This window comes from Diabrotica virgifera, chromosome 1, assembly GCF_917563875.1.
Source record: "Diabrotica virgifera virgifera chromosome 1, PGI_DIABVI_V3a".
NCBI lineage: Eukaryota > Metazoa > Arthropoda > Insecta > Coleoptera > Chrysomelidae > Diabrotica > Diabrotica virgifera.
This window is the reverse complement of record NC_065443.1, coordinates 140153941-140181842: the sequence shown is the minus strand read 5'-3', so window position 1 is coordinate 140181842 and position 27902 is coordinate 140153941. Positions and strand designations below refer to the sequence as shown.

General features: G+C 35.6%; 1 protein-coding gene across 3 annotated transcripts in view; it reads right to left on the bottom strand.

Annotated features, from left to right (window-relative positions):
- LOC126881066 (zinc finger protein 271-like) overlaps window positions 1-27902 on the bottom strand; it is a 183526-nt gene that overhangs the window by 94639 nt on the left and 60985 nt on the right. Inside the window, exon 1 of one of the 3 annotated variants that reach the window (XM_050645093.1) lies at window positions 5647-5680. The exons of the other annotated variants lie outside the window; for them this stretch is intronic. Within the exon in view, the coding sequence (XP_050501050.1) occupies window positions 5647-5665 (19 nt within the window). The 5' untranslated portion in view covers window positions 5666-5680. Of the gene's footprint in view, window positions 1-5646; window positions 5681-27902 lie in introns of those variants that run through there. 3 annotated transcript variants of the gene reach the window in all.

Genomic DNA, 27902 nt, shown 5'->3' with positions numbered 1-27902 from the left:
TAAAAATTTCGAAAACATCGAATTTTTTCTACTAACTATGCTTATAACTTTAAAACGATTTATTTTGAAACAAAGTCGTATAGAAATAAAATAAAGTTAATTAAATTTTGTATAATATACAACTGGTTAAAAATGTCTTAAATTATTGCCATTTCTGCAAAATAGCAATAAATACAAAATAAGGGGGCAAAATAAGCCTGTTTTTGTTAAATGTTTTTCAACCACTTTCAACCACTTAGAACCTTCGTAATTCGCTTAAAAAAATTTTATAACATACTTAAACCGTCCACCAAATTTCATTAAAATCGACCTAACAGATTTTGCATAATAATTTTGCAATCTAATTTTTTTTTAAGTTTAAAAACTTTCTGAAAAAAGAAGTAGAGCATTTAAAAGGTTGTTAATTTTTTAACATATAAACAGGCGCTCTATCTATCTAATACACCGTACAGAATTAAAATCGGATTATTTAAGCAGCCTCAACAATGTTTCAAAGTTATAAACAATTTTTTTTTGACTTAAAGAACTTGAGGAATTACATAACAGCGATTTTTCGTAAAACAAAACATTTTTTGTATTTCTTGAGTAATTCTAAGCAAAAAATGTTCTTACAAGTTTTTTCGTAGGATGCATAGTTTTCAAGATAAACGCGGTTGAACTGTAAAAAAATCGAAAAATTGCAATTTTTGAACCCGAATAACTTTTTATTAAAAAATAAAATAGTAATTTTGCTTACAGCATTTGAAAGCTTAAGTCAAATTATACCGGTTTTGATTATCTGCATTGATACAAATTAATTTTTTTATTGTTAAACAAAGCTATTTGTTTATAAGCCAAAAAACTATTTATAATTTTAAGGCATTGCTGAGGCCGCTTAAATAATCCGATTTTAATTCTGTAAAGTGTATTGGATAGGTAGAGCGCCACTTTATATTTAAAAAAATTAGCCAATTTCTAAATGATCTACTTTTTGTTTAGAAAAATTTTAAAAAAATTGAACTTTTAAAAAAAAATTTAGATTGCAGATTTATTATGCAAAATCTATTAGGTCGATTTTAATGAAATTTGGCAGACGGCTTAAGTAAGCTATACTTAATAATTTTCTGAGCGAATTACTAAGGTTCTAAGTGCCACAGAAGTGGTTAAAAAACTTTGAATAACAACAGGCTTATTTTGCCCCCTTATTTTGTATTTATTGCTATATTGCAGAAAGGGTAATACTTTAAGACATTTTTAAGCAGTCGTATATCATACAAAATTTAATTATCTTTATTTTATTTCTTACTTTCAAAGCTTGTTCGACTTTCTTTCAAAGCGAATAAAGTTATAAGCAAAAAAAGTAGAAAAAAAATCGATGTTTTTCGAAATTTTTAAATATTATAATTATTATTATTGAAGTTGTCACCTAACTTTATCGGCAAAAATCCGAATGCCACCTCCCACATCCAAAAATAGACGTTTTTTCGCAGATTAGCCCTTAGTCCTGTCGCCAGGAGGAATACAACGGCCTCCTGTATTCAGATGGACTTACCCAAGTTTTTTTTATGTATTTTGACCTGTAGAACACGAATTTTTTGGGTAACAGTTGATCCGCATGTCGATAAGATTTTTATAAACCAAGAAGTTGAGGAATCACATAACAGCGATTTCTCGCAAAACAAAACATTTTTTTGTATTTTTCGGGCCATTCTAACCAAAAAATGTTCCTACAAATTTTTTCGTAGGATGCATAGTTTTCGAGATAAACGCGGTTAAACTTTCAAAAAATCGAAAAATTGCAATTTTTGAACCCGAATAACTTTTGATTAAAAATAAAATAGCAATTCTGCTTACCGCATTTGAAAGTTTAAGTCAAATTATATCGGTTTTAATTATTTGTATTGCTAAAAATTTATTATTTTATTGTTAAAAAAAGCTGTAAACACCTAGTGCTTGAGTGATGTTTTCAATGATTTCTCATTTAAAATCGAACGAGTAGGTAGAAGAGGTAAAAGTGCAAGCGCTATTTCTACGTAGCATGCATTAAAACGCATGTATTAGGCACGGGAAACACTATTTGTTTATAGCTTTTTTTAACAATCAAAAAATAAATTTTTAGCAATGCAAATATTCAAAACAGATATAATTTGACTCAAACTTTTAAAGGCGGTAAGCAGAATTGCTATTTTATTTTTTATTCAAAGGTTATTCGGGTTCAAAAATTGCAATTTTTCGATTTTTTGAAAGTTCAACCGCGTTTATCTCGAAAACTACGAAAAAACTTGTATTAACATTTTTTGGTTAGAATGACCCAAAAAATACAAAAAAATGTTTTGTTTTGCGAGAAATCGCTGTTATGTAATTCCTCAACTTCTTTGTTTATAACAATCTTATCGACATCCGGATCAACTGTTACCCAAAAAAATCGTGTTCTACGGGCCAAAATACATAAAAAAACTTGGGTAAGTCCATCTGAATTAAGAAGGCCGTTGTAACCCCCCTGGCGACAGGACTACCTGGTCTACAAGGAAATAGCTTCAGAACAACATTATGCATCGTTTATATATGATCTATAAATTTCATTGGTTCAAAGTGTTCATTTTTGAAAACTTTTGGTTTTAAAGTAAATTTTTTTATTTTGAAAAAAAAATCTATTTTTTTTTTCAAAATAACTTAAAAGTTATTAGTAATACCAAAAATTTCAAAGAGTAATAAAATGTACGTTTTGCTTTTCTGAATATTTTGGATTTTTTGTTTTCCTGTTAGAGTAGATATTTGTATTTTTACCTAAAAATTGGTTATGCTATGACTGTTCAAAATTTGCACACACTCGTGAATTAGTGATCGTTCGAGCCATTTTAACTACAGCCTTTTCAAAAATATGCACTTTGAACCGATTAAACTTACAGATCATATTTATAAGCAAAGTAATTTGTGAAGCAGTAAGGATTAATTTTATTTGGGATGCTAATTAGGGGTGGAATTTCGAGATTCCTTTTACCAAAAAATTACAAGGAACCAACAATATTTTGAGCGTAACTCAAAATAAACCTTTTTTTAAACACAAAAGTTGAAATCAGTTTTTCCCGAAAAGTACTCCGTTTTTTGGTTATTTCACGTTGAAATATTTGATTTAGAATTTGACGAAGAAGAACTTACTATTCATTAGCTACAACTCTGCTTCTACTGGGTCTATAGACCTCATGCATACACCATTTTTTTTCACTTTTTTATAAACTATATTTTTGCTAAGAATATTTTTTTCGATACAATACTTACTTTTTGGCTTATTTGCGAAAAACCCGTCCAAAAACATGTTTTTTTTAAACGCTTTTCTTTGGGTCAATCGTTTGAGTCGAATCTTTAGACGTTAATTTGACTGCCTTTTCTTCAATGCAAATGAATGAGAATTTGCAGATATATGCATTCGCGGGAACAATACACGAATAGTCAATAAAAATTTTTTTTATGTTTATTAATAATTATTTAAATAAAAAAAACGAGTTTAACGGGAAATGCTTAAATTCTCTTGTTTTTTACAATGTAGAAACTTCAAACTTTTACAGATTGTAGCTAATTATGTAAACTACACATAATTTCACTGTTTAGGTACGTTAATTGTTTAGGCCCGAAATAATTAACTTGGGCCCGAAAGTGTTTGCGGAAGGACAGGCTTACGTTGCATTGAGCCGAGTGCGATTAGACGGCTTGCGCTTCGAAGAACTGCATTGCGAGAAATTAACAGTGTCTACACCGTACAATAGTAAAGCATTAGAAGAGATGGAAAGAGTGCAAAAACTGTAATATGTAGGTGTAATGATTTTGATTTAAAAAATGTATGAAAAAATTACAGAAAATGTACAATGTATGTATAAAATGTTGAAATAAATGCAAAAAAGTGTCTATCATATACATCCTTTTTTAAAACATGACGATATATTTTAATAATTGAATAGTGTAAGACTAAAAAGTAAAAAATAAAAAAAATACGAAAAAAAAATTTCAAGAAACGCTTTTCTTTAGTTACGAATGACTAAAATTTAAAATATTATAAAAAAATCAACTAAAAAGCAAAAAATAAAAAAATTCAAATTTGAAAGATTATTCTAAAAAAAACTTTTAGACAGATTAAATATACAAGAATCTCACACATTCGTTAAAAAATTGAAAAAATCTAACACATTCGTTAAAGAAAAGCGTGGGGCACGTCTTCATCGAATAAACGGTTTGATGATAGATACTTTTATACTTTTCGCGCCCCACGCTTTTCTGTAACGAATGTGTTAGATTTTTTCAATTTTTTAACGAATGTGTGAGATTTTTGTATATTTAATCTGTCTTTTAATTTAACAGTTTTTTTCGAATAAAATCCTTCGAGTTTCATTTTTTTATTTTTTGATTTTTAGTTGATTTTTTTATAATATTTTTAATTTTAGTCACTCGTAACTAAAGAAAAGCGTTTCCTAAAAAATTTTTTTTTGTTAAAATTGAACATATTATTCACTCGCAAATAACTTAAAAAGTATTGACTTTTGAGTATTGGGATGTAGAATTGTAATTTTTTCTTACATAATATAATATAATAATAGACAATTTCAACTTCTTCTTCTTCTTTAAGTACCGTGCCCAAATTTTTAGGCGTGGGTAGCTTCCATAACAATTTGCCGATATCGTTCTCGATCTTGTGCGGCATGTACCTAACAATTGATCTGCTGATAAGCCAGTCCATTGACGAAGGTTTCGGAGCCATGAATATTTCTTTCGACCAATTCCTCTTTTTCCGTCGATCTTTCCATTGAGTATTAACTGCAGCATCCTGTATCTGCTACCTCTCATTATATGCCCCAGATATTCAAGTTTTCTCTTTTTTATCATCTTCATTAAGTCACCTTCGCCTTGACCTACTCTGTTTAAGACTTCTCTGTTTGAAATGCGTTGAACCCAAGATATTCTGAGCATTCTACGATACGACCACATCTCAAAGGTTTCTAATTTGTTCAACATGTTAACCTTCATGATCCAGGTTTCACATCCATATAGTAATACAGGATACACATAACATTTTAGGAACTTGATTCTTAGTTGTAAATTCAGCTGAGAGTTGCTCAGAATAGATCTAAGTTTCATAAATGCTCCTCTTGCAATTTCTATACGAGTTTTAATTTCTTCATCCGGATTTAGTGTCTCGTTTATCCAACATCCTAGGTATTTAAAATGGTTAACTTTTGTTATTGATTCATCACTGACAATTAGTTGCATAGGGCCGACGTCTTGTTTACTAACCACAAGTAACTTTGTCTTTGTTGCATTTATGTTAAGTCAATTTCAACTACCTATTCCTAAATCTTCATCCTTCATCGGCGTGTTTGAAATGTCCAGCTCTCGCATGTGATTAACTATCGTAATTTGGACGAACGAAAAAAATCGACCATCAAAAATCGATGTGTGTGTATTTAGCGTTAATAGAACATTACACAACGTGCCGCTGCAAAGTTATCTCATCATTTTTCAAAACAAATAACGTAGAGTTAAAAAATAATTGTATTATTATAAAAAATCATTTCATAACATATTTACGTTGGAGAGGCTAATACTCTTATAACTAGATAGATAAGTATAGTTATTATTACTAAAATTATCAATTTTAAAACATATTGAGACACTTACGCCAAAATTGAAAAAACATGATAAAATCGATTCGCTAATCTGAGAGACAACTGTCTACACTACAATCACAATAAAGATGCACTAGAAATAAATAAGCACGAGGAGCACTCCCAAATCATGACTTGGGAGTGCTCCTCGAACATTCAACGTGTCTAGGTTTGTTTATTTCTATATAGTGCATTTTGATTGTGATTGTGGTGTAGACAGTTGTGTCTCAATTAGCGAATCGACTATTTAATACATTTTAGATAAAAATAAAATAAAAGATAGGAATCTAACACATAAACAAATAGACACTGCCTAGTTAACACTTTCTTGTGTAATTAATGTGTTATGGTCATGGGCACCGGCAGCGAGGTGCAAAGGAGTGCAGTTGCACCTTTGTCCGGAAATAAATTACATAGCTATACATACATACATATATACATATATACAGGATGTTCAGAAACTCTCCCGACAAACGAAGACCGGAGATTCTTCAGATAATTTTAAGACAGTTTAAACCAATTCACCTTATCCAAAAAGTTTTCCTACAGGAGCTAGAGCTCTTTGAAGATGGCGTACCCCAAATCCCGACAGCCAAAATCCCGACACACCATAATCCCGACAGGCCAAAATCCCGACACGCCAGAATCCCGACAGGTTGATAAGTTTCTTTTTAACATATATATTACATTCATTTCTTGTTTTTTGTTTACGGTCATCTGTTTTTTATTTTTTGTTACTAAACAAAAATATTTACCATTTAATATGAACTAATTTTCTAAATAAAATTTCTAACATGGGTATATGAATTAAATTATTTTTTTTGCCAATATATACTCCAATAAAATACTATGTATAATCAAATCCTGAATTCAAGTTTACTTTCTAGTCCTGTCGCCAGGGGGGGTACAACGGCCTCCTGTATTCAGATGGACTTACCCAAGTTTTTTGTATGTATTTTGACCTGTAGAACACGAATTTTTTGGGTAACAGTTGATCCGCATGTCGATAAGATTGCTATAAACCAAGAAGTTGAGGAATCACATAACAGCGATTTCTCGCAAAACAAAACATTTTTTTGTATTTTTTGGGCCATTCTAACCAAAAAATGTTCCTACAATTTTTTTCGTAGGATGCATAGTTTTCGAGATAAACGCGGTTGAACTTTCAAAAAATCGAAAAATTGCAATTTTTGAACCCGAATAACTTTTGATTAAAAAATAAAATAGCAATTCTGCTTACCGCATTTGAAAGTTCAAGTCAAATTATATCGGTTTTAATTATTTGTATTGCTAAAAATTTATTATTTTATTGTTAAAAAAAGCTATAAACACCTAGTGCTTGAGTGATGTTTTCAATGATTTCTCATTTAAAATCGAACGAGTAGGTAGAAGAGGTAAAAGTGCAAGCGGGGCTATTTCTACGTGCATTAAAACGCATGTATTAGTCACGGGAAACACTATGTATTTATAGCTTTTTTTAACAATCAAAAAATAAATTTTTAGCAGTGCAAATATTCAAAACAGATATAATTTGACTCAAACTTTTAAAGGCGGTAAGCAAAATTGCTATTTTATTTTTTATTCAAAGGTTATTCGGGTTAAAAATTGCAATTTTTCGATTTTTTGAAAGTTCAACCGCGTTTATCTCGAAAACTATGCATCCTACGAAAAAACTTGTATTAACATTTTTTGGTTAGAATGACCCAAAAAATCCCAAAAAATGTTTTGTTTTGCGAGAAATCGCTGTTATGTAATTCCTCAACTTCTTTGTTTATAATAATCTTATCGACATCCGGATCAACTGTTACCCAAAAAATTCGTGTTCTACGGGCCAAAATACATAAAAAAAACTTGGGTAAGTCCATCTGAATTAAGAAGGCCGTTGTAACCCCCCTGGCGACAGGACTATTCATGTAATAGATATTATCATGTCACTTACAACCTTCCATTTAAGTATAGCTTTTATATTATAGGGTGTCCCGAAAAGATTGGTCATAAATTATACCACAGATTCTGAGGTCAAAAATAGGTTGATTGAACTTCACTTAGCTATATACAATAGTGCACACAAAAAAAGTTACAGCCCTTTGAAGTTACACAATGAAAATCGATTTTTTTTCATATAACGAAAACTCTTAGAGATTTTTTATTGCAAATGGACACGTGGCATTCTTATGGCAGCAATTTTTTTAAAAAGAAATTTGTGCTACCCATAAAAATTTTATCGGGGTTTTGTTTCTTTAAATCCCCCCCAAACTTTTGTGTACGTTCCAATTAAATTATTATTGTGGCACCATTAGTTAAACACAATGTTTTTGAAACTTTTTTGCCTCTCAGTACTTTTTCGATAAGCCAGTGTTTATCGACATATTTTGAATATTTGTCGAATCCACCAAATATTTGTGTATGGTTAAGTACGATTATAGAGACCTGTTAATAATCTGAAAATTTATTTATAATTTGCATTTTTAGGTATATTTTGAAAAAGAAGCCACATCTCGATAAAACGTGACTTGTCAAAAAAAGACCTAGGGCCGGTTGTTCGAACGCTAATCAACAATGATCATTATCAAATATTTAATTACTGTTGTTTGGGTTGCTGAAAACATAATTGATTACAATTATGAAATTACTAAATCAATTATGTTAATAATTGTTATGTTAATTGATTAACTAATCTCATAATTATAAGCAATTATGTTTTCAGCAACCCAATAAAAGTTGACTTTGACAGTTTTGGTGACAGTAATTAAATATTTGATAGTGATCATTGTTGATTAGCGTTCGAACAACCGGCCCTAAGAGGCAAAAAAGTTTTAAAAACATTGTGTTTAACTAATGGTGCCACAATAATAATTTAATTGGAACGTGTTTAACTAATGGTACCACAATAATAGTTTAATTGGAACGTACACAAACATTGGGGGGCTTTCAAGGAACAAAACCCCAGAAAATGTTTATGTAAATATATTAAAAAAGAAGCTGCATCTCGATAAAAACTGGATTATCGAAAAAATACTAAGAGCCAAAATTTTAAAAACGTTGTGTTTAACTAATGGTACCACAATAACTAATTAATTGAAACGTACACAAAAGTTTGGGGGGGGTTTAAGGGAACAAAACCCCCATAAAATTTTTATGTGGTGGACAAACTTCACTATAATTTTGTTTTAAGATGCTCCTGCCATAAGAATGATACATGTCCATTTTCAATAAAAAATCTCTAATAGTTTTCGATATATTGAAAAAAATCGACTTTCATTTTGTAATTTTAAAGGGCTGTAACTTTTGTTATGAGCACATTTGTACTAAGGTAAGTTAGGTTCAATCGAACTATTTTTGACCCCAGAATGTGTGGTATAATTTATGACCAATCTTTTCGGGACACCCTGTATAAAATGAAGTGTTAATTTTTTCTTTTAAACTACATAATAATTAGTACCCGTACTTATTAGTAAGGAATAATTTTTTAATTTCAATACTCTATAATAATATGATTTGGTATTGCATTTGAAAAGGAAACAATGTAGTGGTCGGAATTTTTACTTATGCGAGGATTTTTGCATGTCGGTGTTTTGGCCGTCGCGACGCGTCGGCGTCGGGATTTTGGCTGTCGGGACTTTGGGGGCCACCGGAAGATGGCGTCTTGTAATTAGATTTTCTTAAATATCTCCAGAACAGTGGTAAGCTTAAAAGTGGTCAGCTTATTTATCTCCCAAAGATAAATCGATTCCATTAATTACGAATTTCCAGTATCGGTCATAGGCGTCTGTTTTGGGTAGGGCAACGGATATTTTATCGCATAACTTTTTTGTCATTAACCCATTTAGCGCTAACGGTGCGAAAACACACCATTTTTTGTAGAATTTTTTTTTGGCAATTCGTTAATTTTTTTTAAATCTTTGTATTATTTAAGCAACCAGAAGATATAAGTGTAACTAAATTTAATTTTGTTTAATTTCCAAACTTATGTTTTCATCACAAAAATATTTTCTAAATGTTCGACATTTTCAATCATTCGACACAACTTTATTTTTACTGTAGTAATTTTATTGGCATAACACTTTTCTGGTCAAATAAATTAAAACATTATTTTTTTAACCTATTTGTACATCAATTGTTGTAAAAAAACAAAAAAAGAGTCATCAAATCTCGTGTTTGAAAATAATGGTTCGATAACGAACCATTGGCGGAAGACGACTTATAATCCTGTCTGATCAGGAATTTCAAGGTGACGCACAGGCAGTAATTTGTTGGGACATTTTTATGTGTAAAATGTGTAAAAGTACGTATCCACTATGCTTGCGTTCTGAGCTCCTGCAACTGCTCCACATAGTGGATACGTTTGCCGCTCCCGGACAGTGCAATTGTGCGCACTCTGCCTCGGCGCTCCATTCTGTGGTGGTTTATATGTAAGGGGGCCATACCCTATCGATTGGAGAAGTTGCGGGGAGCGCAAGAGGTTCGTGAACATAGTGGATGGTTGGCGCTCCCGGACCGTGCAACAGTGCCCGCTCCGCCCCGGCGGCGGTCCAATAGGTGGCGGTTTATATGTAGAGGAACGCATGCCGTATCGATGTGATCAGTTGCAGGGAGCGCGAAGCGCATGAGGTTTGTAAACATAGTGAATGGTTGGCGCTCCCGGACCGTGCAACAGTGCGCGCTCTGCCTCGGCGTTCCAATTGGTGTTGGTTTATATGTAGAGGAGCGCATACCGTATCGATTGGAGCGCAAGAGGTTCGTGAACATAGTGGCGCTCCCGTATCGTGCAACAGTGTACGCTCCGCCTTGGTGGTCCAATATTACGAACATAGTGGGTACGTACCTTTAGAAAGACGGGTATTCTGGTATTCAGTTTTATTATAATCTAGGGCTGAAGGGGGAGGGGCTACATAAGGCACGTTGTGTAGTGTTGTAGACAATATATCGATTTGTCGAATTTATGCAACTGGCATAGTGAGAGATACAGGACTGAAAAGTGTAAACTGGAAACATCTAAAATAATTTCTAAAAAAGATAGAGGGCCGGTCGACTTCGTTTTTGACAAAGAAGCTGAAGAAGATGTAGGCAAAGTTCTAACCATACTATTTTTGTTTATCAAAAATGCCATGTCCATTTACACTCTAAGGGCCGGTTGTTCGAACGGTAATCAAAAATGATAATTATCAAATATTTAATTACTGTCACAACTGTCAATGTCAACTGTGATTGGGTTGCTAGAAACATAATTATTGATTACAATTATGAAATTAGTTAATCAATTATATTAATAATTGTTATGTTAATTGATTAACTAATCTCATAATTATAATCAATTATGTTTTCAGCAACCCAACCAAAATTGACATTGACAGTTGTGACAGTAATTAAATATTTGATAGTGATCATTGTTGATTAGCGTTCGAACAACCGGCCCTGTATGTTTTGAGACTTTTCACAAAAAATAAAATTGTGTATTTCAATTTTTATAGCTCAGTTCCGCCAAAGGTTCGAAAATGAACCATTTTGTTGTTGTGACACCTGCCATTATCAAAGTGTAAAACAATTTTTTTACGATTGTTTAAATTTATTTTACTCTAGTTAATCAAATATACAAGGAATGGACATAAATACATACGATCAGAATATATTAAAGAAAATGATAGAGGATTTCTGCGCTAAAATACTGCAGGTGGAAATAAATATTAAGGGGACAACAAAGTTAGGAAATAAAACCTGTCTGGTGGAACTGAAGAACGCAACTGATAAAGAAAAGATAATGGTAAATAAAAACAAATTACAAAAGGTTGGCCAGGACAAGATATACATTAATGAGGATATGAATAAAATAGAAAGAGAAATACAAGGAATAATAAGAAAACGAGCAAAGAAAGAGAAAGAAGAAAGAAAGAATGTAAAAATTGGTTTCCAGAAACTGACAGTAAACGACGAAGTCTGGAAGTGGAACGCCAAGGTGAACCGCTTTGAGGTGCAGCAAAGTTAAAAAAAAAACTAAAAACGGTATGTAACAGTAAAACGACCGAGGCAACGATTAAGGCAAATGAGAAATATATACGAAAAATAAACTTTGGAACTTGGAATGTGAGAGGGACGTATGGTGCAGGCAACCTGAAAGAACTAGTAAGAGATGTCAAGAAATATAAATTGGACTTGCTTGCAGTTCAAGAAAGCAAACAATTAGGAACTGAAATAGTGGATGTAGAGGGCACAACCTTTTTTAAAAATGGTGGAAAAGACAGAACCAGAGGAACAGGTTTCATATTACAGGAAAACTTGAAATCAAGGGTAATAGCTTTTAAGCCTATATCTGACAGACTGTGTTCTTTAAGAATGAGAGGGGAAAGAAGAAATATAAGCATTATAAATGTGCATGCTGCCATAGAAGATGCGGATGAAGATGAAAAAGACATGTTCTATGAGCAACTAGAGGAGGAATACGAAAAAACACCGAAATACGATATGAAAATAATAATGGGCGATTTCAACTCAAAGATTGGAAAAGAAGATATATATGAGAACATAGTAGAGAAACATAGCAAACATGATACAACAAATAATAAAGGGCACCGAGCAGTATGTTTTGCAATGGAGAGAAATATGGTAATAAGAAGTACACAACTTCACCGGAAGGAAATCCACAAAGGGACATGGAAGTCGCCAGACGGAAAAACAATTAACCAAATAGATCATGTAGTAATAGAAAAAATGGACATGAATTTTATATCAAAAATAAAAAGCATGAGAGGAGCAGAATGCAATTCAGACCACTACCTAGTAAGAGTGACATGCATGAGAAACTGGGGTGCGACCGGGAAGGGAAAAGGAAAAGAACGGAAGGTAAGAGAAAATGCAATTCGACCCTATTGAAAAGTGAAGAAGTAAAAGATAAATATAAAGAGAAAATAGAAATAGAACTGGCAACATACGCACAAGAAATGGAAATCGAAGAAAGATGGGAGAAAGTAAAAACATCAGTAATGAAGGCAAATGAGGCAGTTCTAAACAGTACAGGAAACAGAAAAGGAAAAGTAAATGACTGGTATGATGAAGAATGTGAAAAAGCAGCTGAAGCAGTTAGAAGAGCTAGACAAATACCTAATGCTATTAAAAGAAAATGAGAATAACATAAATGTGTATAGGGACGCAAGAAGGGAAATGAAAAGACAATGTAGGAGAAAGGAGAGAATATTCAAAGAAGATAAGCTAAAGGAAATTGTGGAAAAATTTCAAACTAAAGAAATAAGGTCATTTTACCAAGAGGTTAATAGAATGGACAAAGGATATCAGAGCCGAAGCATCTATATTAAGAATGAAGAAGTTACTAATAAGTGAAACAGCGCAGGTGCTAGAAAGATGGAAAAATCATTTCGAAGAGCTATTAAATAATGTTGAAGAGGAAGAGATGGACATAATACAGAACATGGAAGAAAACGATACGATAGTGGGGACGCCAACAAAACAAGAGGTAATGAATATAATCAGCCAACTTAAAAACAACAAAAGTCCAGGAGCGACAGAAATAACAGCTGAAATGTTAAAGGCAGGAGGAGAACAACTGTACGAGCAACTATATTGGCTGGTGAAAAAGATATGGGAAGAGGAAAAAATGCCAAATGACTGGATGCTGGCTAGAATCTGCCCCATACATAAAAAAAGGAGATAAACAAACATGTGAAAATTATAGGGGGATAGCACTCCTAGAGACAGGGTATAAGATAATACTGCCGTGCTAGGCCCAAAGGCGGTAACTAACATTTGACAAAATGGTGGCAAAGTCGATTTCAAAATTGAGTGTTAAAATTTTGGCCCGTTAGGGATTTATGGACTAGCTAATAGTTTTTATGCATGGATATATGCCCCAGTTTATTAAGGGAACCATTAATTATATTTTAAAACAAAGTTTTATATAAAAAGAGGTAGATACTGCTAAAACGTTTTATCAAAACTTACTATAAAACTAAGCCTATTAGCGGTATGTAGTTTACAGTTGTGATTGATATGAAATAAAAAGCTTTTCTGTGTATTACAGTTTATTAAATTGAAAGAATTAAAGTAGTATTAAATGTTATTATTTTGTTGAGCCACAATATGACAACAACAAATTGACAATATTTAGTTGTAGTTATATCTGTTTTCTTTCAAGAGTCAATAAATACATATTGGTTAATTAATATTAATGTTCAATTTGTGGTTCAATATAGACAATTTAATAGATAACAAAACAACATACCTTGTGTCTGGTACATATACAAAACCTATTTGGTATTACAATGGTTTTACCTCATAATTAACATTTTTTATAAATTCTTTTATAGTGCGTCTAATAATTTGGGCAGAACTGTACTTCGAAAAATACTACGAAAAAACAGAATCCGTTCAGATTGTTATAGATGTTTAAACATCTGGTGATGTTAAGCGTTTTAAAGAATTCTTCAACTCAACTGTGAATGTGATTGTAAACCGTACTTTTGACTTTCTCAGCTATTTTTATTTTGTTTCTTAGCGACAAAGGTTTGCTATTTTACGACAGGCCTGAGTTATTGTAGAGGTTTAATATTTTTATGATGGCCGACACCTACCCTAATATTATTATGCATTGTTATATTATTGGGTATTTCACAATATTATATTCGGGAAAATACCATTACTTACAGTAATTAGGGCAAATTTTAACATTTTATTAGTTGTATTGTACAAACTAGTTATATTATATGTTATGATTAAAATATGATGATGATGACATTGTCTTTTAGACCGAAAAATACCTAATTATGGGATATATAAGATTTTTAAAATATGCAAACAAATGTTTGGATCATTATCCAGGTACCTGACGCATTCTTAGAAAATTTATAAAGGAATAAAACCAGTATAAAACTTAGGTAAATGATTTTCATAAGATTAAGTAAAGATCTAGATTAAGATTTTCTAAAAAAACAAAATACCTATTTTAAGTCTCTTTTTCTAAAAATGTTTGTGGACAGCGTGTGGATATATTATTAAGTTTTTAAAATCCAAATAAAAAAAGACATATTTTTTAAATATGAAAATCTCTTACCGCCTAATTCAAGATATAAATCATCCACTTGGCGCAGATTCATATTGTTTAGGACAACATAATTTGGTTAATTCTTGAAATACTATAAACAAAAATGAAAATACATTTCAATAGATATAATAATCTCGAAAATTGCTTACCATCCTCGCTAATTATTTCTTTTACTAACACAACTCTTTTAACTAACACAATAATTTAACCTTGTAAAGTTAGGCCGAATTTACTTTGTAATACTAAGGCGATTTGGCGGTTTCTAAATGTAGGCGTAGCATTCTTGAAAGTAGATTAGCAGTAAGTGCAATATGCTAAGGTATATGGACGGCAACTGTAGCAGATACTGTCAAAACGCCTTAGTATTTAACATTTGCCGCCAAATGGCTTAGTATTTTAACTGAAAAGTGTAGATACCGCTAACAAAATTGCAATTTTATTTAAAATGTAATGCTTCTACAACTCCAAAGACTTTATAAAATATACACTAAATACCCTATTCCAGGGCTTCCCAAACTGTGCGTCGCGACACCCTGGGGCGTCGTGGCGTTGTTACAGGGGCGTCGCGTGTCAGCGCGGACTTTTATTCGCGATTTTAAACTCATGTATCTATCTATCTAATTAGCCTTCTTCGGTCCATCTTTGGACAGAGGCCTCCCCAATCTTTTTTCATTTTTCTCTCTCTGTCGCTACAATTATCCACCTAGAGCCCACATGCTTCTTGATATCATCTGCCCACCTCATTTGGGGCCTTCCTCTGCTTCGTTTATATTCCCACGGTCTACAATTTATCAGAATCTTGTTCCATCGGTCTTCTTTTTGTCTTATAGTGTATAGTGTGTCCGGCAAATCTCCATTTCAATTTTGCAACTTCTTGTCTAACATCCCTAAAATAATATTAACTGGGATAATTGTGAAGGCGTGTGTACGGATGGTGCCCAAGCGATGCCTGGAGAGTATGGAGGACTACAAGCTCTCATCAAAACCAAGGCTCCAAGTGTAAAATAGACACATTGTGTCATACATAGAGAGGCCTTAACAGCAAAGAAATTACACCTGTATTAAGTGTTGTGATGGATAGCATTATTTAAGTGGTGAACTACATACACATGACCCGTGAAATCAATACTTTTCAAGAACTTTGTGAAGAAATGGGGCCGAGCACACCTCTTCAATTTATAATAATTGCAACTTTCGTTCGCTGTCCAACGGCAACGTACTTGCACATGCATACGACTTAAGAAATGAATTTTACACGTATCTACATACAGAATAACATAATGATGCGCAAAACTTTGTTAATTTAAAGTTTACAATCAAATTAGACATATTTAACAAATTAAAAGATCGTAATTTTAAAATTACTGGGTTTCAGAAGAAGTTGCTCTTGTGGAAGAGAAAATTGGAAGATTAAGAAATTGACTGTTTCCTGCTTTATAAGGAATTCTAAAAGAACAATCTATAGAAATCGTCGATCCCTCTTTAAAAAATATGTTTACATAACACATGTTATGATTTAGCGAACACTTTGAGAAATATTTTCCTGAAGATCTGGAGCAATACGACTGGGTCAGAAACCCTTTCCAGTCATCCACACAATCGACACTTTTAACAGAGGAAGAAGAACAACTGACAGGATTGTGCTGGGATTCCAGCCTAAAGCTTCAATACGACAAGAACAAACTGTTTGAAATTTTGAGATCAGTTTCTCATGAATATCGTGCCATCAGTACTTCTACATTAAAGTTTTTATTACCATTTGCGACTTCGTACTTGTGCGAAACGGGCTTTTCTGCAATTGCAGTAATTAAAAACAAGTACAGGTCAAACATAAACGTAGAACAAGAAATGAGAGTGGCAATTTCCAAACTGAAGCCCCTGTTTCATAACACATTAATAAATATCCCTTTTTATTTTTGTGCCTATGTTTTGATTTCGATCTTAATTTCTAATAGAAATTTTAAAATGTTCAAATAGTGTTTTTGTTATAATAATAACCTGTTACTAGGCTAGTACTAAAATTGGTAAGTATTATTGGGGTTGGGTTGAGGGCGTCGCAAAAAACTAGCAAAGTCCCAAGGGCGTCACAGTACGAATAAGTTTGGGAAGCCCTGCCCTATTCTACCTAAAAATACAAAAATCTCATTTTCGATAAAAAATCAGTTCCCGCCTTTGGGCTTAGCACGGCAGAATAGCACAATGCATACGTGGAAGACTGAACGAATACATGGAGGATACTGTGGGAGAGTACCAGGCAGGCTTTCGATCCAACCGTTCGGTAACAGACCAGATTTTCACGCTAAAAGAATTATAAGCAAATTGCTATGAGTACAAAATGACCCTGTATGCGCTGTTCGTAGATTTCAAGTAGGCATATGATCGTATAAATAGAAAAGAAATGTACCGTGCTCTGAAACAATTACAAATCCCCAAAAAAATTAGCTTGATTGAAATGACGTTGGCAAAAACGAAAAGCGAAGTAGTGTGGAAAGACATCTCAGAGGACTGCGAAATCAAACAAGGACTCAGGCAGGGTGACCCGATGTTAACCACGTTGTTCAATCTTGTTCTTGAAGTAATAATGAGGAATTGCAGCATAAAAATGGAAGAAACCATATTTAAAAATGAACATCAATGTATTGCTTTTGCGGATGATCTAACAATATTAGCAAAATCAAAGAAAGAATTGAAAAGAATTGTGAAAAAGATAGAAAAAGAAGCAAATAGGTTTGGTCTAAAGATAAATGAAAAGAAAACTAAATACAAGATAATGGGTGATACACAGCAAGACAATGAAGAGTTTATAAAAATACAAGGGGAGAAAGATTACATATACAGTTTTGACAGAGTGGAAAATGGACATGAAGATGAAGAAATAGAATCCAGAATTACAAAAGGCAACCAGAAATACGGAATGCTGAGATCCTTAATGAAGTCTAAGTTTGTTTCAAGAAAAACAAAAGAAATAATTTACAAGACAGTGATTAGAGCTACGGTTGTATATGGAGCTGAATTATGGGTTTTAAGAAAGGCAGATGAAGAAAGATTAGAAAGATGGGGGAGGAAAATTCTCCGATCAATTTACGGAGGCATAAATACACAAATGGGATGGAGAAGAAGGACAAAATAAAGAGTTGGAAGAGCTGTATACGGAACCAAAAATCACCGCAATAATAAAGTCGCATAGAATAAGATGGCTGGGACATGTGCAAAGATTAGAAAACCATAGAATGACCAGGATGATATTGAACAGGAAACCAGTAGGGAAAAAAGGAAAGGAAGACCCCGTAAAAGTTGGTTTGACAGCGTCTAAGCAGATTTACGAGAATTAAAAATAGATAACTGGAGAAACAAGGTAGGTATTAGACAGAAGAGAATGGAGAGGAGTGGTAAGAAGAGCGCAAGAGAAATTGTAATAGAAGAATGTGCCATGAATTGTAAAATGAGAGCTATATATGTATATATTTATATGATGTATTTTTAATAGACAAATTAATATTGTATATTGTAGATATGTATAGTAAAAAAAATGCAATTGTTTTTCACGCCCAAGGCATACATGGCCTGTTGAGCAAAATAAATAAAATCAAATATATTACATATTTTTGCAGTATTTCTTTGCTTGGCGGTTAATGGGTTAACTTCTAAGCACTTTTGACACTGGATTATTAAATTGTGCGGTACTATAGTACTAAAATGTACTTTTGCTCTAAGATGCACCGTTTCTAGAAAAATCGATTTGAAAGTTTTTCGTTTTTTTAATTTGAAAAAAAAAATAAAAAAAAACTATTTAGAAAAACGAAAACTGGTACGTTTATTTATCGTAAAGAGATAAATCGATTTAATCAATAATTGCGAAATTCTAGTACAGGTCATATGCGTCCTTTTGGGTAGGTCGACTATTTGGCGGCCTCAGGAATGTTTTAAAATTATAAACAATGTTTCGGCTTGTAAACAAATAAAATAACTCTGTAACTATTGGATAAAATTAAATTCAGAAAACGGTACTGGAAAGACTCGTTAAGAGGAGTTTTTAAAAGAAAAAAATTGAATTGCCATTAGTGGTTCCTGAGATACAACCGGTCAAAGTTGATCGATATTTGCGAAGAATAGGATGGTAATCTTTGAAACATTACCTTTTTCGTTTGGTCTTTTCCTCTATACAAAGTTTCATATCTTTAAGATACTCATAACCATAACATTATATATTATTATAATAAAAACGATCGGTATTGCGCGTGATCAATATAAAAAATACTAAAAAAACTATGTAGGTTAAAGAAAATTTAATTTTAAAGTTCAAAATCGGTATACGTAAAAATATTGTATTTTCTCGGCGTCCAGTAATGCACTTTCTTAATTTTTTGCAGAATATCTCGCTTAGTTTGAATGTAATCGACATTAATTATTGCTCATTTTAAAGGTCTTTTCAGTCACTATAAAAGGTATTGGTAGCATTATACACCTAAAATCGACTGTTTCTCTGTTATTTCAAGTTAAATACACCGATTTGAGGATGTACAAAAAAACAACACTTTTCACCTAACATATCTCTTTTTGTATTATAACTAGAAGATTTATGAAGCAAATGAAGCAACGAGTCTCATTGTTTTTTTATAAGCTATAAAAATGTTTTATATAGTTTTTTTGTTAGATGCATAGTTTTTAAGGTATTCGCAAATAAACTTCCCAAAAGGTGTTATTTTTCAATGAAAATGGCCAATTTTCAACCACGAATACCTCAAAAAGTATTGAGTTTTCAAAAAAAAATTAAAGATCACTTTTTGCTTAGAATTAGGTCCTCTCGCCACTTCCGTGGTTATGTTGACCGAAAAATATTCCACTCCCTTGAAGGAGTGGGAACAGCCCCCCAAGATAAAAAGCGCCATAGTATATAGGGTAGACTTTGTTTCCCCAGGCAGCGATGGCATCCCAGCAGAGTTATTTGAGCACGGTGGAGAGCAGCTCACCAAGGTGATGCGAGAAATTGTTTGTAAAATTTGGTCTGACGAGCAAATGCCTGAAGAATGGAGCTTAGGCTTAATATGCCCATTACACAAAAAGGGAAACCAACTGGAATGCAATAATAACCGCGGAATAACTCTCCTAAATACAGCATACAAGATATTGTCAAACATTTTGCACGAGAGATTGAAGCCTTATACGGAAACGTTTCTAGGAGAATATCAGGCGGGATTCAGGAGTGGACGTTCAACCATTAACCAGATCTTTACACTACGACAGATCCTGGAAAAAGCGTAAGAGTTTAACATAGATATGTACCATATTTTTGTCGATTTTAAAGCTACATATGACAGTGTCTTAAGACCAAGTCTCTACAACGCTATGAATGAGTTAGGAATTCCAAAAAAAAACTCATATGTATGATAAAAGTGACAATGAAGAAGATATTAGCAGTAAAAATTCAAAACGACTCGTCAACCCCATTTGAAATACATAGGGGGTTAAGGCAGGGAGATGCGCTGGCGTGTCAACTTTTTAATGTAGTATTAGAAAAAGTCGTACGAGACGCTAATATAGATAGTAGGGGAACAATATTCAACATATCTGTCCAAATTCTAGCATATGCAGACGACGTGGACATTATAACAAGAACCAGAGCGAGAACTGCGGAAATCCTAACCTAGATAGTAGAAGCAGCAGAACGAATGGGGTTACATATAAATCGAAATAAAACCAAATTCATGGCGACTAACACAAACACAAGAGCTGGAAATGTTGACGCAGATCTAATCATCAATTACCAAAACTTCGAAGCGGTCAAAGAGTTCATATATCTAGGGACATTGGTTAACCCCAATAATAACACATCAGGAGAAATAAAAAGACTAATAATAATTGCAAACAGGTGTTATCATAGTCTATCAAAGTACTTAGCTAACAAACGTCTGTCATAGCTTTTAAGGTATTCGCAAAAAACTTCCGAAAAGGTGTTATTTTTCAATGAAAATGGCAAATTTTCAACCACGAATACCTCAAAAAGTATTGTTTTCAAAAAAAAGAATTAAAGATCACTTTTTGCTTAGAATTAGGTTCTCTCGCCACTTCCGTGGTTATGTTGACCGAAAAATATTCCACTCCCTTGAAGGAGGGGGAACCTTCGCCAAGATAAAAAGCGCCATAGTATATAGGGTAGACTTTGTTTCTTGAGCAATTCCGTACTTACTTACTGTGTAAATATCAAGTAAATCGATGTAGTAGGATGGAATTGGGAGTCAAATACCCTCATTGACTGCTCTAAATTAATAAAACTAAAATAAGTACCTAACAAATAAATATGTTGTTATTGAATTTAGAAAAAAAATTAAAAGCACTCATAGGAGTGCCGATAGAAGTGAAAACTTCTTATAGTATCTAAATTACGAGATCAATGCTTTTTCCCAATCCAAAAAGAAGTGCTACCTATATTATATTGAGATCGGACGAGCTTCAGTCGCGGACCAATCAGCGTAGAGAGAACATGTCCCACAAATTGTTCGAAACGCGATTGGTCCAACCACTTGGAAAATCCACTCTCCTACGTCATAATCCTTAGAACAAAGGAAAATATGGATATAAAAGGAGGTGGATTTTCCATCAAAAATCAGTTCGAGCTGTACCTCGTAATCGAAGACTCCTAGGTTCGGTACTTGTTTACCCACCTAGAATCTGACTTTTATTTCTTTTACCTATTGCTATTTGTGTATATTGCAGAGAAACGAAACTCTGCCATTTATTTGAATATTTGATATTTCTTGATATATAATATTTACTTGTATATTTTTGTGTACTGTTTCCAGCGGAATCTCTGCTTGCCAGACCACGCGCTAGAAACATACCCCATTTATTTGCCATTTTATAGTTGCAATACTTTATATTTTTCTTACTTGCTGAAAAATAGTGTCCAGTGATATTCCTCCCGTAGGTCAAACACTTAGAGCTATTTTTCCCATTTTACCTGTGCATTCTTTGTGGTTTAATTTTATTTCGAGAATACGGCCCAGGTGCTCTTCCTTCCGTAAGTTAAGGAACCTCTTGGCCTATTTTCACATTTTTCACCTTCTACTGTTTGATCTACTGTTTGATTTCGAGAATACGGTCAGGTGTCTTTCCTTCCGTAAGTTAAGGAACCACCTCCGCTTATTCTCGCATTTATCTTTTCATATTTCCATGCTGTTCTCTTTTAGGGTCCGTGTTTCCGAATGTAAGAAATTGTTTTGACTTGTTCTTATCAGAACTAACCAAAACTCCTCCTATATGCCCTGCCCAGCTTCTTTTTCAGGCATTGTTCATTTTTAATATAAAAGATCAAACAGTATAAAATTTAACCTTTCGTTTTATATTTACGATATATATTTCTGTGCCAAGTATTCCTTCCGTAAGTTAAGGAATCACACAATACTTTTTCTTGATTATCATTGCTTACCATTACATAAACACGCTCCAGTGGTATTCTTGCCGCAGCAAGTCACGCATCCGAGCTGTTTATTGCTTTCTGTGGACTTTCTCTGCAACTCAGGTGATATTTCCACCCTGTGGATCAGACACCCGAGCTCACAGCAACTCCAGGTCTGTGATATTTCCCTACGGGATCAAACACTCACCTGTATATTATTTTTTTCGTGTCAGAAACGCTCTGTACACACGAGATATAAGAAATTCTTGTCTTACTTGTTCGAATACGAATCATGGATACTCGAAATGTTCTCAGGTCCAACGACAAGGATCTCCCTAAGTCGGAAGAGGGTCAAACTGACAAAATGGACACATCCAGCCTTACTCCGCAACATGGCGCCCAACTAAACAAGGAATCCACGACCCCACCAGAACTCAAAGACAACAACGCTCAACCTGGACCCACAGCTACCACTCAACAACCGACCACAGACCACAAAAATCAACCATCCACGAGCCACACCGGACCTTCCGAATGGATGACCACATTCATACAAGCTTTAACATACTTCTCCGCTGCCCAGACCACCAAAGAACCAGCCAAACCTCCTAGGATATGGACATCCAAACCACCTAGATTTGAGGGACGCGAAACAGAGATCCCAAAACAGTTTCTACAAAAAGCAGAAGACTTCCTAACGAAATTCGAAGTTGACAAGGACGACTGGGTGGACTATCTAACGACCAATTCACTTCACGGCGAAGCAAAATCTTGGGCAGAGAGTCACAATTCAGCCGAGATAGGCTATCAGACCTTCAAGACTCGATTTTTGGAAAAATTCGACGACCCAGCACTTCTATCAGCCCTCACGGTGAAATTGTACGGCCAAATACAAAGAAGCGAATCTGCCGAAGACTTCATCGCCAGAAAAGCTGCCCTTTTCAAGAGACTATTACCAGACATCCCGGAAGCTCAAAGATGCAGAGTGATAGCAAACCAACTCCACCCACAAATCAGAATTTGCCTGAGACTCGGGATGCCGACAACCGAGGACAGCCTTAGGGTGATAGCCAAAGACATGGAAAGCGACGCTCAATACCTGCGACCCAGGAGACACGAGGACCAAACACCTCGCCAATCAGAAACCATCCAAGACTGGCGAAACAGAAATCCACAAAGGCAGAGGCAGAACCAACAAACCCAACAAGAACAGCCGGAAAACTCCAACAGGGGCACCAACTAACCCCTGTTGACGAACTGGTGCCCCAACTGAATCCCATCCACCAACGGTCGATGACGGCAGGGCTCCCAAACCTCGATGGAAGGATCAACGACAGCAAAGTGAAGATTTTGATCGACACCGGAGCATCTGGAAACTTCATACACCAGAGTCTGATCCAGAGGGGAGACCTGCAGATTCGACCCGGAACGATTCAGCTGGCATGCACGGACAGCACGTCCCATAGCCCAGGGACTGCCGATGTCGAAATTTCACTGGACAACTTCTCCACAACCGTACGATGCACAGTATTGGAGAACTTAAACCACGATGTTGTACTCGGAATGCCATGGTTGGAACAAGAAGAGGCCAATGTAGACATACCCCGTAAATGTTTACACGTAGGCACCACCAGACGAACCACTATCTACTGGAGGAACCAAGGCAAACCACACCCCAAAACTCAAACATTAGAGGCACACCAGGCTCCTACCTTCGCCTTCGAGACAATCAAACAAATAATTCAACAGTACAACGATGTTTTCGACGATCGTCTACGCCAGCCAACCACAAAAGCTACGGAAATGACAATCGAAGTAACAGACACACGACCAATCAACATCAAACCCTACAAGTATTCCACGCAGAAGAAAAGGATAATGTTCCAAGAGGTGAAAGAGATGCTCACAGCAGGAGTCATCAGACCAAGCAAATCACCATACAATAGCCCGGTGGTTATTGTAACCAAGAAGGATGGCACACCCCGTTTCTGCGTGGATTACAGAAAACTCAACGAAATCACAATCGACGAAGCCTCCAGTATGCCGCCAATACACGATAGCATCAAAGAAATCGGCACAGCTAAGATCTTCTCCACACTGGATTTAAAAAGCGGGTTCTGGCAGATACCACTACATGAAGACTCCAGCCCTAAAACCGCTTTTAGCCTGCCAGACGGATCATCCTACGAGTTCTCAGTGATGCCCTTCGGACTTAAGAATGGACCAGCCGTCTTTCAAAAACTAGTGACAACAGTCTTCGCTGGATACATCGATGAATTTATAAAAGTTTACATGGACGATATTATCATTTTTTCCGAAGACTGGACACAACACCAAAAACATCTCCACTTGGTGTTAGAAAGACTACGAACACACGGACTATGGGCATCACTGAAGAAGTGCAGGTTCGCAGCAGACGAATTAGAATACCTAGGCCATAAGATCACATCAACAGACACTCAACCCCTAGAAAAACACGTGGAGAAGATTAAAGGCTTCAACACCCCCAAGACGCTAAGACAGCTGAGGAGCTTCCTGGGAACAGCAAACTGGCTAAGAGATTTTATCCCTCGATTCGCAGAGACAGTAACACCCCTCACCGATCTCACCGCAGGCAATAGGAAATTGCTAAGATGGAACGAGAAAGCCGAAACAGCGTTTAAGGAGATCAAAAAAGCAATCGAGGGCCAACTACATCTGAAACGACCAGACACCTCCAGACCATTCAGCCTCCAGACGGACGCCTCCGACATAGGTATGGGAGCAGTGCTGTTCCAGGGAACCCCAGAGAACAAAGGCGTTATCGCCTACGCCTCCACAAAACTTCGACCAGCAGAAAAACGTTATCACATTAACGAGAAGGAATGCCTCGCACTGGTATGGGCACTGAAAAAATACAAACATTTTCTACAAGACCAACACTTCACGCTATACACGGACAGCCAAGCACTCATATGGCTCAACAGGTTCAAGGAAGACAAAGCAAAGCTGTCCAGATGGGCCTTATTACTACAAGAATTCAACTTCACAATACAACACATCCCAGGCAAAGAAAATGAGCTCCCAGACCATCTCTCGAGAAACCCAGTAGAAAACAGAGAAGAAGACGAAAACCAAGACGAAGAAGTGAACCGATTAAGCTGGCCCACAAAACAAGCCGTCGAAGAAGACACATTCCCACTACTCTGCATGCTGGAAGATGTGGAAGAGGGCGAAAACAACCCAATACTAGACGATCTCACAAACCTACCACTACAGGACAAGATAAGGAGAAGCCACCTGGTCCACCATGGGATGAGACGATTCCGAAGACGGTACCAAGAAATCTCCGACAGAGGTCCAAGAAGCGAGGTAGAAGAGAGCCTTCTACGGGAATTCACCATAGTAGAAAACGCAGCCTACTACAAACAAGACGAAAACACAAGAGTACTGGTCGTGCCACAGTCACTCCGAACACAAGTCCTGAAAGCATACCACGACTCAGAAGAGGCCAATCACCCAGGACGAGACGAGACCATCCGGGCGATCAAGAGGTTCTATTACTGGCCAACACTATCCAAAGATGTCCGAAACTACGTTCGATCCTGCACGACATGTGCCTCCATAAAACGAGCACCAACACAACCCACAGCACCAATAGTAGCAAGAGAGCCCCGCCAACCATGGGAGAGGGTCTCCTTTGACGTATTAGGACCATACCCAGCTGCCCGAGGGACACGCAACAGATACATCTTCCTGGCCACGGATTGCCTAAGCAGTTGGGTGGAGTTCCGCTGTGTCCAAACAACCAAAAGTAGACAAATCATCTCGTTCCTCCAAGACGAAATATGCAGCCGCTGGGGGAAACCAACCACCATCATCACAGACAACGGGCCCCAATTCCGGACGGATGCCTGGGAGAGATTCCTGAGGAGAAACAACATTCAAGCCGAATTCAGCCCCATTTATCACCAACGAGCCAACCCGGTGGAAAGAAGAGCCCAGGAACTGAAAAAGGGACTACGTGCCAGGGTCAAATCTCCAGACGACCCCCGATGGGACACCTACCTACCCGACATCATCTTCAGCCTGAGAACCAGGAGGAACGAGGCCACCAAAGAAACACCAGCAGAATTATTGCTAGGATACCTTCCCAGACGCTCGGAAGAGAGCGAAAAGGAAATCAGAGAGGCCAACACCGCAGCCAGACGGCAAGCACGAGTAGAACAAGCAGTCCGAAGAGCCACGGTGTACGCCAGGAACCTATATCCTGACAACCCAAACGAACCACCCCCCAGACGCTACATCCAAGGAGAGCAAGTTAGAATCAGAAACCACCACAAGGGAAATTTTGGACCTACATGGACAGGACCACACACAATCCTGAAGGTCCTCGGCAACAACACCTACGAGGTTCACCGTGACCAGGATGTAAATCGTACCATCCATGGAGACGACATTAGACCTGCCCTTCCACCTAGAGACGAAGAATTGAAACAAGAAGACTAAAACAAATTCAAAATATAAACTTTGTAAAAAATATATTTATCACAGTTAATATAACCTTTTTACCACACCTAGGGTCTTCGAAGGGGGGGGGGGGATGAGATCGGACGAGCTTCAGTCGCGGACCAATCAGCGTAGAGAGAACATGTCCCACAAATTGTTCGAAACGCGATTGGTCCAACCACTTGGAAAATCCACTCTCCTACGTCATAATCCTTAGAACAAAGGAAAATATGGATATAAAAGGAGGTGGATTTTCCATCAAAAATCAGTTCGAGCTGTACCTCGTAATCGAAGACTCCTAGGTTCGGTACTTGTTTACCCACCTAGAATCTGACTTTTATTTCTTTTACCTATTGCTATTTGTGTATATTGCAGAGAAACGAAACTCTGCCATTTATTTGAATATTTGATATTTCTTGATATATAATATTTACTTGTATATTTTTGTGTACTGTTTCCAGCGGAATCTCTGCTTGCCAGACCACGCGCTAGAAACATACCCCATTTATTTGCCATTTTATAGTTGCAATACTTTATATTTTTCTTACTTGCTGAAAAATAGTGTCCAGTGATATTCCTCCCGTAGGTCAAACACTTAGAGCTATTTTTCCCATTTTACCTGTGCATTCTTTGTGGTTTAATTTTATTTCGAGAATACGGCCCAGGTGCTCTTCCTTCCGTAAGTTAAGGAACCTCTTGGCCTATTTTCACATTTTTCACCTTCTACTGTTTGATCTACTGTTTGATTTCGAGAATACGGTCAGGTGTCTTTCCTTCCGTAAGTTAAGGAACCACCTCCGCTTATTCTCGCATTTATCTTTTCATATTTCCATGCTGTTCTCTTTTAGGGTCCGTGTTTCCGAATGTAAGAAATTGTTTTGACTTGTTCTTATCAGAACTAACCAAAACTCCTCCTATATGCCCTGCCCAGCTTCTTTTTCAGGCATTGTTCATTTTTAATATAAAAGATCAAACAGTATAAAATTTAACCTTTCGTTTTATATTTACGATATATATTTCTGTGCCAAGTATTCCTTCCGTAAGTTAAGGAATCACACAATACTTTTTCTTGATTATCATTGCTTACCATTACTGTTTTGGCTTTTAGGAAAACCAAATGGAAAATATTTAATAATAATAACTTACCGAGATTTTCTTAGATTTTCTTCGTGTTGTTAAATGTTGAAGCACTATTTTCGGTGGCATTAAGGAAAATGAAGGATGGGATAAAAGAAGGGAACTTACCGAAAATATGTTGTCTGGTATCGTCAATTTGTCTCACGGAAAACACACACAAAATCAAATTAAAATTGTCAAGGTGTACTATACGTTCCGA